The 14949-nt window shown below is 33.5% G+C and overlaps 4 protein-coding genes across 4 annotated transcripts in view; all 4 read right to left on the bottom strand.

Moving 5' to 3' along the window:
- Positions 1-389: 389 nt before the first annotated feature.
- On the bottom strand, positions 390-1868 carry LOC100183181 (26S proteasome non-ATPase regulatory subunit 7-like). The gene has a single exon (XM_026835197.1). It carries the CDS (start codon positions 1823-1825, stop codon positions 806-808), a length of 1020 nt encoding a protein of 339 aa, XP_026690998.1. The 5' UTR covers positions 1826-1868; the 3' UTR covers positions 390-805.
- Positions 1869-2471: 603 nt separating this feature from the next.
- On the bottom strand, positions 2472-3840 carry LOC113474377 (uromodulin-like). The gene is made up of 3 exons (XM_026835204.1): positions 3561-3840; positions 2949-3032; positions 2472-2719 (listed from the first exon to the last, which is right to left on the bottom strand). Exons 1-3 carry the CDS (start codon positions 3631-3633, stop codon positions 2538-2540), a joined length of 339 nt encoding a protein of 112 aa, XP_026691005.1. The 5' UTR covers positions 3634-3840; the 3' UTR covers positions 2472-2537.
- Positions 3841-4708: 868 nt separating this feature from the next.
- Positions 4709-13122, bottom strand: LOC100185545 (glutathione reductase). The gene is made up of 11 exons (XM_002119519.5): positions 12915-13122; positions 12578-12696; positions 12159-12228; positions 11033-11147; positions 10454-10547; positions 9438-9624; positions 8648-8806; positions 7962-8073; positions 6810-6941; positions 6353-6486; positions 4709-5828 (listed from the first exon to the last, which is right to left on the bottom strand). The coding sequence occupies exons 1-11, from the start codon at positions 13101-13103 to the stop codon at positions 5679-5681; spliced, it is 1461 nt and encodes a 486-aa protein (XP_002119555.1). The 5' UTR covers positions 13104-13122; the 3' UTR covers positions 4709-5678.
- Positions 13123-13593: 471 nt separating this feature from the next.
- The window catches only part of LOC100181984 (solute carrier family 2, facilitated glucose transporter member 5), a 15740-nt gene continuing 14384 nt past the window's right edge, over positions 13594-14949 (bottom strand). Inside the window, exon 14 of the mRNA XM_026835205.1 lies at positions 13594-14677. Coding sequence (XP_026691006.1) covers positions 14581-14677 — 97 coding nt within the window. The 3' untranslated portion in view covers positions 13594-14580. The remainder of the gene's footprint in view (positions 14678-14949) is intronic.

The following is a 14949-nucleotide window of genomic DNA, read 5'->3' as shown; positions in this document are numbered from 1 at the left end:
CGTAACTGCAGTATACTAGGTTCAAAGCTCTACACTAATAAATGAATGTAACTTGCTTTATCCTCGCAAGTCGCATAACACGAATTTTCATACACCTTGTTCCAGCTTACGAGTGTGTGTACGTTATTCTGTGGTTAAAAGGCAGTTGATCACACTAAAAGACAATTGATCCAACCTAGTGATCACTAATAGGTTGTAGTATCCTTCATTTTGGGGAAATAGGCAAACTCTAGCCTAAATCTAGTCAAATGGCTTGTTACTATGTAGGATCACAGCTTGCATATAAAAATAAAAATGCCAAACACAAAAATTAAGCAAGTGGTCGAAATTTTTACTACATGTCTAACTGTTCTTGTGTTTAATAAAATGTATTACATAAAAAACGCAACTTTATAGAGAATTTTGAATTTATTCTATACGATAAACATCATATTGACAGCTAGCAACCGAGAAACGAAAGAAAACTCAAAATTTGAGATTAAGTCCATTTACTACAGTTTCAGCAATATACAATGTAACAGTATATAGGTGCTTGCATTGTATCCAGGAACATAGCAACAATTGTATAGTGGATCTGTGCTTTTGATCCGAAAAAGATCAAAAGCACAGATCCACTGCTAAAGTATTGTATTTTTTAGCACTGTGTAAGTGTAAACATAGTGATATGATACATTGAAAATTGTTTTATTATCATGCCAAAAAAACAACAACAAAAAGTAACCACAGAGAACTTTATAATTTGAAAATCTTGTCAGGCTATTTGCCTTTATTGTTCAAATACAAAAATTATATTTTCCTAATCAGTTCAGATTTTCTTTTCTTGTTCTTTTGCCGCAACTTTTTTATTCTTTTTATTCTCAGCGGAATCCGACGTTTTTTCTTTTTTCGTTTTGCTGTCTCCGCGCTCTGCTGTTGCCGTAGAAACTTTGTTGTTGATCAAATTATGCAGCGCGATGACAGAACGGATCAGACAGGAAAGATAAACAACTAACATCTGGTCGTTGGTCTTCAGGTAGAAAGACTTGCTGAACTCAGCGAGATTTACATCAGGAAGCAGGTTAAATATATCCTGCAATAAGTACATGATACTATGGTTAATAGGCAATTTTCCGCTGTGAACTTGGTCCAAGTAATTCTTGATCTCAACCAATTTTGCTCCAAGACCTTTCACACCTTGTAGCTGGTTTGTGATCTGCTGAGACAAAGTTCCGGCCGTGACATTGTGGATGTCTCTCAGAAGATGCTCTACTCCAACTTCTTCCGCCTCTTCTGCGTCAATTTCACTCGGAATGTGCTTAAAAGTCTTGGTAGTAGGAGTCCCATCATCATGCACTTGTTCAACAGATATATAAGCTTCAGTGGGCAGCCCAAGTTCTTTTGGTTTCGCATCAATAATCACAAGAACTGCATTAGGATTATATCTTCGAATCAAATCATTAATAGCGATATCATTAGCGCAGAGCTTCGGGCCGGTATGATACCAACCAACCAGTCTCTCTCTTGCGTTAACCTTTTTAAACATAGCAGCCATGCTTTCTAGGTAATCGTGATCCAAAAACCAGACACTTCTGTCCCTTGTATCTTCATCAAAAGGCAGTGCAAAGCTGTTGGAGATATCCAGCAGCCTTTTTCCGTCAATGGTTTTCCATTGGCCGAGCAGAACCCCCACTACACGACTTTGACTTCCAACTTTTCCCATTCTGTTAAAGTGGTCAACAACACTGAGCAGGACAAGAGGGTGGACAACCACCTTTTCAGTGGTTGGAGCTACTGTAGTCATGCTCTTTGTTTTAGGCACGTCTTGAGAAACTACCTTGGTCGACATTTCTAATTTCTAGATGAAACAGAAATGGTTAAAAACAGAATATTTAGTAAGATAAATGTTTTGAATTTTGAATATGTTTCTCTCCATTAAGGTTAAAATCTTTGCTAAACAAAATTCATTGAGACACTAAAAACGAAAGGCACTCTAATAAACCTGCATATATAGCTAAAATAGCCCTGCTCTTTTACATTTATTACAACTGAACTTGCTGCCACCTCTTTCCTTCTAAATCTACTCAATAACTAACTTAAAAACATCCTACAAGGTTTAAACCAGCAGAAACGCTCGCGTCACATGTATAACAAAGCTTTGAAACTCAAATTGTAAAACATGACAGAACAAAATTCGTTCATCAGATCTGAATTCGCTACCGGCAGGTGGCGTAGCGCAAGTTTTATCTTTTTCAATGATATACAGGGCGTTGGAAAAAATTAAAGACATGATTTGTCCAAACGTTTGCGCAAAATTAAGGTTTACACACCAAACACTATACCAGTACGGTCCGTCTGTTAAGTTGTATATTTAACGTTGGCTTATACACCAAATATACTTTGCAAACAAAGAACGTTTGTCTTTAGACTTGATCAGAGTCGTATAAACACTATGGTCGTATAAACACTATGGTATTTCTATGGCTCTGGACTTGATTAGCCAAAAGCGAACATGTTTTACGTATAAATGGCACAGCATAAGGTTGGTTGGTTGAAACAAGTTACCTATCCAAAATTACGACGATGAGACGCCACTCACCTACACAAACCAGTTCGTTTTTGTCCAACGCTGCATTTTCCGGGCGAAAACCGCCTTTGCAGGAGCATTCGTACGATCCAAGCGTATTAATGCAATTCGCGAACTCGTGACAAACTGGAGTCAAGCGATCACACTCGTCATTATCTGTTTCGAAAAATAAACCAGTAACCTAGAAAATGAAGGTAGATTCCTATACGCAATGCTGTGACTTTGAGCAATGAAAAAAATAAGTGCGCGTTTGAATTAATAACTTAATGAACAACGTAACAATTGTACTTTTATTGTTTCCGAGCTAAAGTCTAGCCTTGGACGATGGGGTAGGCATACTTATTACGCACTTTTGACCCTTTTTTTAAATGGAGCATGATCTTACCAGTTAATGTTAAACCAAATCCCTCCAAAATCGCGGTGATGTTAACACCAGTTGGGAAGGAAATTAGAAAGGAAGCATCATCAGCTGAAAAAGATATAACCCGTTATCAAATATAATAGGGTGGGGAAGATGGGCACCTTTTCATTCTACTTACTGGTTACATTTGGTAGTAAACATAGAACATTCAAAGAATTATAAAACCATAACTTTACGGATTCCATAGATCTTTGTTAATTGTTAAAAACAGGATCAAGATGTTTAAATATTATGTGATAAAGTGGCCCATCTTCCCCCAACCTACTATACTATCGGAAAATAGTGGAGCACCACAAACATGTTAAACTACACACCATGCATAGCTATATATGTAAATTGATACGAATGTATGAATGTAACTTGCCTTATCCTCGCGTGACCGGAAAACGTTTTTATAACAAGGGTGTTCGGTTATACGGTTAAGTGCCTTGCCCAAGGACACATATACACCCCCAATATGGTAGCAGCGACGAGCATTAAACCCATTACGTCTTAGTTAGAAACGGGCGCTCTATCCACTTTGCCACGGTACACAGAAACAGCGAACGATAAATACCAATAAGTTTAATTACGTACGGTCAGTTTGAGCAGCAGCAGTGCCGCCGATAAGAACAAGCATGATTATAAAGATGACAGAATACTTCAACATCCTGGTTAACACGAAATCTTCAGTGTAAATCGACGACGAACGCTTATTTTCTACCAATTAAAAGTAAATATAGTAGGGTGGGAGAAGAAGGGGCACTTTTAGCACCTAATAATGAATTATCCTGATCGTGTTTTAACAATTAACGGTCTATGGGAGTCGTGAGGATACAGTTTTATAATTCTGTGAATATTCTTTGTTTACTCTAAAATGGGACGTGAAAATAGAATGAAAAGGTGTCCCATCTTTCCCCACCCTATGTTTTGAATTTATCGTATTTTAATAACTGTTGTTTTGTCGCTATAGCCTGCCTTTTAGTTTAAATTTCTCTAAATCTTCGCTACCGTAACCGAATAGCCAAATAAAAGCTATTATACTAGTATATGAAACTTTTTTAATCTGAAATACACTGTTCTTTTTTTTTAACTTTTGACAGAAATAAAACACCTGACGTTCACTAACTTGCTTCTGAATTTCAATAAATCGCTCGCCTTTATATGATAACGCGCAAGTATTAATGAACACTAATTGAATTACGTCCATAGTGGTGCAGACATTATTATTCTATTCAGCGGCACTGGGATAGTTGGAAAATGTACAATCATAATTCCAATTGTAAGACATTCGGGGATTAATTTAACGTCCATAATGGTTTTAATACGCAGTATAACTTGTACTCGCCCCGGATGCTAACGATTACACCGAATATCATATTTGTTTTGGTTTGTAACTTTGGCACCGCGTGTTCTGGGACTTGTATATTTTCTATAAGTTTGGTAACTTATACCAGATACAAACTTATCTAATCAAAAAATCGGTTGGACTAAATTAGGTGATCAAACTACAAAAATTAAACCTATTAGTTTATGGTTGTGAACTTAATAATATAGATAATCAAAAAGAATTAAACTACGCATTTATAGTTAATACAACGATATAAATCTAGGGTAGGCTACAAACTGTCATTCAATAATTGTATTGAAAAACATATATTCGAAACAATGAACATGTAGTATCTTCACACCGAAAAATGGGAACTTTGCATACAGATTTTAACATGTTTTTGTTTAGACCAGCAGCATTTAGTAAAGATTTTATTTAGTTCTTCCTGAATAAATGACAAGCCCATATCAGTGCATAAGAAAATATGTTTGGTCAGTAAAAAAAAAAATTGTATCAGTAAAAAAAACAAAAATTGTTTTGTACTTTTACAATAGCAATTACAATTCTAATAATCAAACAGTTAAAAACTTGTTTTTAAGTAAGTATTTTTATTTCGGACGGTTTTAGGTGATTTTTAAATTTAAAAAAAATGGGTTCGGTTGCTTTTTTTCATTACAAATCTACCCTGTTAAAAATTTGGTACCATCACAATATAAAGAGGTAACCTGCAGTGCAACTGGCAGGTAAATTACAACTTTGCAAACATTAGTTAGGAACTACTATATAGTAGGGTGGGAGAAGAGGAGACACTTTTTTATTCTATCTTCTCGTCTCATTTAATAGTAAACAAAGAACATTCAAAAAATTTTAAAATCTTGATGGCCCCCATAGACCGCTGTTTATTTAAAACACGATCAGAATATTCAGATATTATATGCTAAAGGTGTCCCATCTTACCCCACATTACTATGTAAAGTGCAAGGTTGCATATTAATACGGTATACTGGCAGATCTACACATATGTAAGACTACATGGTACCCACTCTGCAATATATAGGAGTGGAACTTTTGTTTAACGTATACAAAATCAATAGTTCAGTTTACACAACTATTAGTCTAATATTTTGAGTGACTTTTTAAGTGAAAAAATATAATATGATCAGTTAACAGTAAATTAATAATTATTAATACACCAATGAGTAACGAAATACTACAACCCATGGTGTGCCCTGCTGGGGGACCTTACCCCTAAAAAAAAAACAACATTAGGTCAAAATTAAAAAAAAAATTAAACAATTTATATTACAATGAATACCACTTTTCAAGATCATGTACAAAAATTTTCACACATCTCTTTAAAAGAAAACAAAGTCTTGCTAGCAGATTCAACGCATAGTAACCAATTCCTCTGATGAAGTTGGATGGATTGCAATACATTCATCAAACTGTGCTTTAGTTGCTCCCATCTTAACTGCCACTCCAAACCCTTGTAGCATTTCATCACAGCCTAACCCTTGCATGTGTAAACCTATTACCTGTGTTAAAGTATAATATAGTTCAGGAAAGATATAGTTGAGGAAACACTTTTTCATTCTATTTTCTCCTCCCATTTGGTAGTAAACAAAGAAAAATCAAAGAATTATAAACCGTATCTCAACGACTCCCATAGACCGTTGTTAATTTTTTAAAACACGATCAGGATATTTAAATACATTATGTGCTAAAGGTTTCCTGTTTTCCTTTACCCTACTATGTCATAATTTTTTGTTAATTTTGTTTAGAGAATTCTAAAAATTACCTAAGTGAAAGTGTCAGATAATAGCATGGCTGCTAAACCCACGATACAGTATAAATTAACTTAAGTATAGTTTTGGTTCATTGTAGTTAGGTGTAATCGACAGAAAATGTCTAAACAATTTCAAAAACAAACAGTAGTTAAGGTTTATCATTTTAGAACAAATGAAAGTGAAATTGGCCTAAAAATGTGCAGAAAACTAAAAAAAATTTCCAAAAACAAAAATTCTATAAAGTTTATTATTTTAAAGTTGTACTATCTTACCTGTTCAGTTGGTAACAGACAAACCAACTTCATCGCCACTTTTGTTTTTCTTTCTGTCACAGCGTGGTACATGGGTGTAAACATTGCTTTGTATGTCTTAATTTTGTCGTCACCATGCAGTTTCTTTGCTTCAGCTGGTAATAAAAAAATACAAGTTATTTTTTATTGTATGTCTATTATTTGAATAATTAAACTATTATTTGAATTTAACTTATTTATCCTTGCATGACGGGGCAACAGCAGTCTTTTTATTATCACAAGTGTGTTCTGTTTCATACACCTCATGCTTGCTCATAGCGTTACAACCTATCTAACTTCGTGGGGTGATTCTTTTTTTTATTTTTTTGTATGGCTAACAATTTGGACAACCCATAAGTGGCAACTGGTACTGTGTTGGGGCTATGTCCAAGCTATTTCCCAAGGACACATATGCATAAAAAAACAATGAATATTCCACCTTCTGTATACCCAATAGTCCCAATGGGTGGATGACTGAACACTACTGTTGGAATGTTGGTGTAATCAAGGAATAAATCAGTTTTGCCGTCAAATAAACGATGTGCGAGTCTCCTACCAGCAGCAATTGCAACTGTAATGTATAAATTTGGTTTCTAGAGTCAAAAACGTGTTATCATTATCAACTTATCATTATTATATAGAATACTAGGTTATAGCAATTAGCAAGCAGTTATAGCAATTCGCACCTAATAACATTTTTTTATTCAAACTAATTAAAAATGATGAAAGGGGAATTAGCAGCAAAAATGATTGTCGTAAAAAATGGTTGTAGCTGTTTTAGCATGAAGGAACACAATGGTAGCAGCATTAAGCCCTCAACCTGGTAGCATATGGTTAAAAGTCTTAACCATTGAGCTACAGGGAAAAGTGATTAAGTTAGCATAAATTACTGTTAGGAATTTACTTTGGGGTCAGAATCGCATTAGAAAGTTGAAATCAGAAACAAAAGTTTCATTTTAACTACTAAGAAAGTTATAGGGCTAGCATAAACTGCTGTTAGGAATTAAGGTAAGGTTAAAGTGGGGTCAGAATCGCATTATAAAGTTAAAATCAGAAACAAAAAGTTTCATTTATCCGTTCAATTCATCATACCCCTGTATTGCTATCATGGTTGATCAAGATGGAGTTACTATCATTTCAGCTGAAGTGGCCGATCAAATAAGATCAATGTGTGTTAGTTAGAAAGTAGCAAAAGGTATAAAACATGAAGTTACACACCTTATGCTTGTTTCTGGGGTTTATTTTTACTTTTTTTGATATTTTGACAAAAAAAATTAAAATCCCAGATTTTTTAATTTTGGCCGCTAGCTAGCATGATAGAAATCTTATACAATCATGCAGAAAGCAAGCAGCCGTAAGTTTGTGGTACTTTTATCTCAGATGTAAGTTGTGACCACGGAAAAAATAAATCTTATATTGACATGCATTATGATAATGTTACAAAAGCCCAACTAAAAACTTGAAACTCTGTACTAAAAATTCGCAATGGCTTCAAAATTTGCCTATAAAGTATTGGTATTGGAACATATTTATGGAGAAATACAGTTTTTCATAATGTTTTTAGTAACTTTTTTAGTAATGAGTTTCTTACCTGGTGTAAGAAGTGCTTTTCCTTGTACATCACCCACTGCATGCACACCTTCTATGTTGGTGTTCTGGAATTTATCTACAACTATATTTCCTCTGTTGTCAAGCTTAACACCCTGTAATAATCATAATTAATTACATTGAAACATATATATATAGTAGGCATTCACTAGGCTATATATAGTATATTAAGTGTCTGACTGCGATGTCACAGCACCGGTCGAATGAAAGACTTCAGGGTGTTCAAGTAATGAGCCAAATTTGTCCTAAATCCCAGATCCTCGACAAGGACCTCACCAACATATAAATTTTTTAATTTATATCTCATTTTTTCTCATTTTTTCCAAAGTTTTGGTCAAAAGGTGAGAAACAAATGTTAAGGTAAAAATAAGCATATGTTGTACCAAAAGTTAATAATCCGTGCTAAAAATCTCAAAGCACTTTTAACCTGTTTTGGACAGCCAATTTTTGCGACAAAAAATGTAGGCGGGGCAATAAAAAACAATGGTTTTAAAAGCAACATAACTTATTCAAAAGAAAAAAAAACAATCAAAGTACAGGGAAATAGTACAAAAAATACTATTGGTCATATAACACTTATGTATTATGCAGTCTATAATTTTTCAGAAACTTTTCCTCACTTTTTCCACAAAAGCAAAATATCTCTAAAAATATAAAACTTTAACATACCACTTTATCAAGGTTCATATCGGTGTTTGGTTTTCTCCCGATTGCCCAAATAAGGCACTCCACATTTTCGACGACTGTTGATGTTGTAGTTCCATCTTGTGTTGAATCGATGGTGATCGTCATCTTGCCGGTGGTGGAATCTTTTACAACTTTTTTTACCTGGTGGAGTCAGAGATCAAAATTTTGATTAGTAAACAGTGGTCAGGAATTACCAACCCAGTGGTCACTAATGGGTAATTCATATTATCAGCCATACATAAAAAATTACAAAAATCCAAATTAAAACTAATCACCCACAAAGCAACATACACGGTAACTCGTAAGCTGGTACAAGCTGTATGAACATCCGTGTTATAAGGACTTTGGTTTTCCGGCCACGCGAGGATAAAGTAAGTTACATTCATTCAATCAAGTTGCACAGCCAGGGGGTACAAGTGGGACGTGGAAAGTGTTTCTAGGGGGTGCTGAGATGCTGAATCATTAAGGTTAGGTCTACTCTATATTAGCAGTTCTAGAGTGTGTGCGAAAATTAGTAAGTGATTTGAAAGGGAGTTCAGCAAAAAAGGGTAAAAAACACATGTGAAAATCATGTGTGTTTGTGCGCCAAAGTGTACATGAGTGCCTTTTTCCTATGGTTATCTGCGTATAAATATTGCGTCCTGTGTCATTCGCCCTCTTAATTTACCGCTTGCAATAAAAAGTTATGCAACCGCTACAAACTGGTATAGCCCATACAAAACATTTTACCCATTTGTTAATAAAAACAAACAAACTTTCAATAAACACTCACATGAGAGAATCTATCAAGCGTGATTCCTGATGAAGTTATTTCATGCGTCACATTCTCACTTATCATTGAATCAAACGCCCTCAAAGCTTGATGTCTTCGAATAACCAACCTCGTTTCGGAGCCGAGCGCATTTAATATACCAGCTAATTCAACAGCTATGTAGCCAGCACCAACCACTACAGTTTTTCTGTAAAAGAAAACATTTTTTAAAAAAAATTTAGGAACTGTTTATAGTTTATTAAGAATTGTTTTATAATTTAGGTTTTTTCTTTTCCTTTTCATTGTTTTTGTTGCTTAGTTTCATAGATATATTCTTGTTCAATTTATTTAAATATATATTGGTGACACTAACAACGTTGTAAACATACATACGAATCTTTTATATATATATACTTTATTTAAAAAAATACCAGATTTTACCATTTATCATTTGCATGGCTATGCTGTAGCCTGTAGTTTGAGACAATATAGGACTTACTATGCAAAACACCTATTTAACAACACTAATGAAATGGTAGGTTATCTAGTTATTATTCATTATATAATTTAAAGGTGAAAACATTTGTGAAAAAAAGATTTCACATTTTCATTGGAGCTCATCAGCTCAAAGACAAATAAGTTAAAATAACCATTGTAAAACCACTGAATGATTTGGCAAATAAATTCATTGTTCTGTCACAATGAGTTAGCACTAACAAAGAAAATGCTTTGTCACTCCAGGTTCAACAGACCAAAACTATACAAACTTGCTTCAGGCAAAATGAGCAGACTATTTTACAATTTATTTGAAAGTTAAATTTACCATGGTTACAGCATAACATATAATTAAAATTACCAAACAAATACTGCCAAAAACATTACACACATAGGCACCAAACCTGGGGTGGCAAGGTATGCAGGCCTACCCTGGAATTGTCTACACCGCATTAATTAGTGAACATTACAACCAATAAGTTTAGATATGTTTAACAAGAATGCTTCTAGTTCTTAAAAAAAACGAAAATATGTTAGCTTACTTAGGTAGATCTTCTAATTCAAAGAAACCATCGCTTGTAATTCCATGTGAAGCCCCTGGTATTTCATCATTGCTTGGTATCACTGGATATCCACCTGGTTTGAAAACACGGACATTTTTTATTAAAGTAAAAAAAGAAAACTAAAAAAAATGTTTTTAACTATTTAACACAGAAAATGCAAGCGCATTTGCTTGTCGGTATTATGGTGACATTTTAAATAAATGAAATAAAGAAAAATAAATTAAGATAGCTTTTTAATTTTTTAACTTAGAAAATGTCAGAGCATTTTCGCTTGGCTTTGATTTTTTTATATAGGGTATTTTTGAGGTGATTATTATTATAATTTTCTAACTAGTATATTATATATATATATTTTATATTTTTAAAGTAAACTTTTTAAAAAAGCACCTTAGTTGTCCAGACTGCCATCTAGACTGTCTGTTCTATAAGTCTACATTACTGAATAAACATGCTGGACACTGCCATCACATATTTTAGTACTTTACATATTAAATATGCCTAAATATCGCATACTGAGAAAAAATTAAATGTTATATTAAAAAAAGTTTGTGAGCTTACCTGTTGCGATTAAAATATGTGGGGCTGTGAATTTCTTATCACCAACCTCAACTATTGGGTGCGGGTCACTTTCACCAGTGAACCTTGCGTGGCCGTGAACGGTATTTACCTTTGCCTAGGAAATAATAATATTAGTAATAGTATTATAATATATTAATATAACTTTGTTTGTCTTTTGAATATGATAGCAAAAATTGAAACAATTTAATTATACTATTATAAGCAATAATAACTTTGATTGTCTCTTCAATTACGATAGGAAAGATTAAAAAACAATTAAAACGAAGAGACAGGATATAGCGACAAAAAAACAGTTGTTAAAACATATTTACATTTAATTGGAAGAAAAACAGTGCTGTCGCTACACCTATTTTTAAACAATAACACTTGTAGTGGCTATTTCAATGTTGACAAACATTAAGTTAAAAAAGAAAATTATTTAAAATTACCAGCTTACAAATGTAACAATACAGTTTAGATTTAATATAGATGCTAGTTATACATGGTTTTTTTTTATACAGTTTAGATTTATTCTAGTTATAACAGTTTAAACATGGGTTTATAATCTTATAAAATGCAACATTAAAGCATGCTATGATAATCAAACAGTGTTTTGTTAATGTGATTTTGAGTTTAAACTCTTAGACCCTTTTGTTACTGCATAGTCATGGTACTTTGTAAATCTAATTTAGAGGAATCACAAATCATCATCATGACTCTGCAGGTACAAACAATAACACAGGAAACTGACGAAGACACGCGAAAATGCCCTACTCGATGCAGTAATGTGTTCTATTACAAATTATAACCATTAATGCATTAATTAACCATTTGATTATTAACTCTGCATAATTTCTTATGTGAACTTAATGCGAATTCTGTTTAGTGAAAACTAAAGTTATTAGTAGGCCTACTAATACAGTTAGCCAATTTGTAAAAAATATGTTGCGTTAACAATTTTAAATTTAATTTTTTTATTAAAATGTTCATGTTATATTGCTTAAAACAAGTAATTGTACTGTTTACTAACTAAGTTATTTTTAAACTAAAAGTTATTACTAATTTGGTTTGCAAATTTGGTACAAAATGAAAACAGCTACATTTAAAATTAAGGTTTAACTCTTACTTTGTCAAGATTTGTTGCATAAATTCCATTCAATCTTTTTATGTAAGCATCTCTCTTCTGCTTTATTACACTGTAAATAGAAGGATTATATTTTAGCCAGAGGTAGTGTTTTTAACTTTTAAACCTTGTGATAACGTTCACAAAACAACATAAGATGTAAATTAATGTACAAATTGGAAAATTTAGTTTTTGACAGTGATTTTTACAGAAATTTAGAGAATTTACCAGTTTGCTATTTAAATGTGTTCATTTTCTGCATTTTTATAATATTTTCCATGTTATTACAGCTTAACACAGCAACATAAATAATTTTGGTAAAGTACAAAATTATAAACTGAAAAAAGTCTGTAACTTTGTCAGCCCAGGCTTGTATTTTTGAGTAAGATTAAACAATTTGGAATGCAAGTTGATGTATTTACCTCCAATCGAAGGTGACTCCACCTCCAAGATTGAATCCATAATCTTTATGGTCGTGTATCATCTCTGCATGCATGGCTGTATTAAACATCACTTTCTTGGGAACGCAACCAACATTCACCTGAAAAAGGATCAAAAGTTGTAAAAAGAGTTAATAAATTAATCTATGAATGAATGTAACCTATTTATCCTCGCATGGCAGGGCAACAACAGTCATTAAAACACAGGTTTTCTGCTCATACACCTCGTGTCCGCTTATAAGTTACCACTTGTGCAACTTTAACATAGGAAAAACAATTACAGCCCAGCTTACAGCAATAAAGTAGTAAAAGCACTTACGCATGTACCGCCGAGCGGACCATGCTCTATCAGTACTGCAGAAACTCCGAACTCAGTTGCTCTTCGTGCGCTTGCTATTCCCCCAGAACCCCCACCAATTACCAAATAATCAACTTTAGTTACTGAACTTGCCATTCTTCGTGTAATTTCCCCGGAAAATAAGCGAGAAATTGAACGAAAGCGAAACATTCGCAAATGAATTGAAAACAAGCGATGCAGAACTTATATAGGTCACGATTGCGCGCGTTTTTTCTTTAGTGCCGTCTTGCGGACAAATTTATTTGATATTTTATTTTGGGAGAGGCCATAAAAATTGCAGAGTATGTTAAGGTAAAGTGGACTTATTTAGGCCACGAAGGCGCGCGCTTCCTTGGTGCTTTAGCTTTTGCTGTTACACAGACTATGCAGTAGCCTATTTTGTTTTATGCGCATCAGTTTGTAAAACAGCACGGTACAAATATACAATTAGCAGGTTTCGGTAAGATGGCCTACTGTCTCTCTTCCGTCCATTGGGTAGTAAACACAAAATATTGTACAGAAATGTATAGCCGTATTCTTAAGACCTAAAAGAGCGTTGTTAATTGATAAAACACGATTATGAACTATGGGATATTATGACCTAACGATATCCATCTTTCCCCACTCCACTACATCGCTAGCGGAGTAAATACAATTAAAATTAAGTAACAGTTACCAAACAGATTTATTAGCTGGTTAGCATATATAGAGCACGTACACTACGCAAATGCAAGCAAAGTAAAATTATATACGAACTGTATATACAATTCGGCAACTCCAATGGTTTACAATTAACCATAATAAATACGTTAAAGGTGCTAAGCATTGCACGTACTTTACCGCCAGCATTCTAGTACGATAGATGTCAAGAACAGTCTCATAAAAAGTAAATGCACCTAATTTTTTGGTTAGATTAGTTTTTCAAATAAACTTGGGCGGTCATGTTTAAAAATGCAAATTTTTAAAAACTTGGAAAATGCACCGGATTTTTTTTAAAACTACAAAAAATCTTGTTCATTGGCGTAAAAACTCGGGGCAAAACAAAAAAACAGTTGATAATTTAAAACCTTATAGCACAAAAATACGTTTCAGTGGTTGTTAAATCGGACAGAGGGATTCACATTGTGATTGGCAAATTCATAGTGTTTCAACTTACTTTACAAATATGTGTAATTGTAAAAGTGGACTGTGTAAACGGTGCATTTGCGTACAATGTATATCGGCCGGTTAAAATGTCTAAATTGTGCTTGGAAAACAAGATATTAGAAATATATTTAGTAAGTGGTGTAACGAGTTGATGAAATGCAATATACTAAGCGTTAGCATATTACAACTGCAAAATTTTCCACTGTAAAAACATTAACTAAATAACAATAACGAGTAAAACCTGTGTATAACTATGTGCACCTATTTGTTATTAGGTTTTTAAAATTAAAATTACACCTAGAGAAAACCTAGCGTTATGGATGTGTGCACCTGCGAATTCCTATTTAGTTTTAATACAAAAAAATACTCCAAAAAGAGTGTTATTTCAGTAAAAACTTCTTAAATGTATGGCAACACTAAATACAGCTGCGTAAGCCATATACAGGCTCTTGGTGTAGAATTTGAATGGTGATAGACGTAAGTATGTGGGTGTTTTTGGCGCCTAAACGTGCTCGGCGTTGTCCATCGACTTCAGGGGAATTTTAATTGAAGCTTCACCATCGTGTACTGTAACACCCGCGTTCGGGGGTACGCCATTTCTGTAGACACAAGAGAAATTTTATATAAGCATTTTTTATATAAAAATGTTATTTTTTCAGGTTTGTGTAAAGTATTACTGTAAAAACAATTAAACAAACAAAAGTTCTTTCCGTTATTGGAAAAGTAATTTACTGATTTTTTAGTTGAAACCATAAAGTATAATTTATACAGTTAAAACTATTCTTTTTATGTGATTTTTGTAAACGAATACCATATACTATAAACAAATAATAAAAAACGTTTTGTATGCGTTATTGGTAAGCTACTGTGG

The sequence above is a fragment of the Ciona intestinalis genome, chromosome 7 (assembly GCF_000224145.3).
Source record: "Ciona intestinalis chromosome 7, KH, whole genome shotgun sequence".
Classification (NCBI taxonomy): domain Eukaryota; kingdom Metazoa; phylum Chordata; class Ascidiacea; order Phlebobranchia; family Cionidae; genus Ciona; species Ciona intestinalis.
This window is presented reverse-complemented; position numbering and strand designations above follow the sequence as displayed.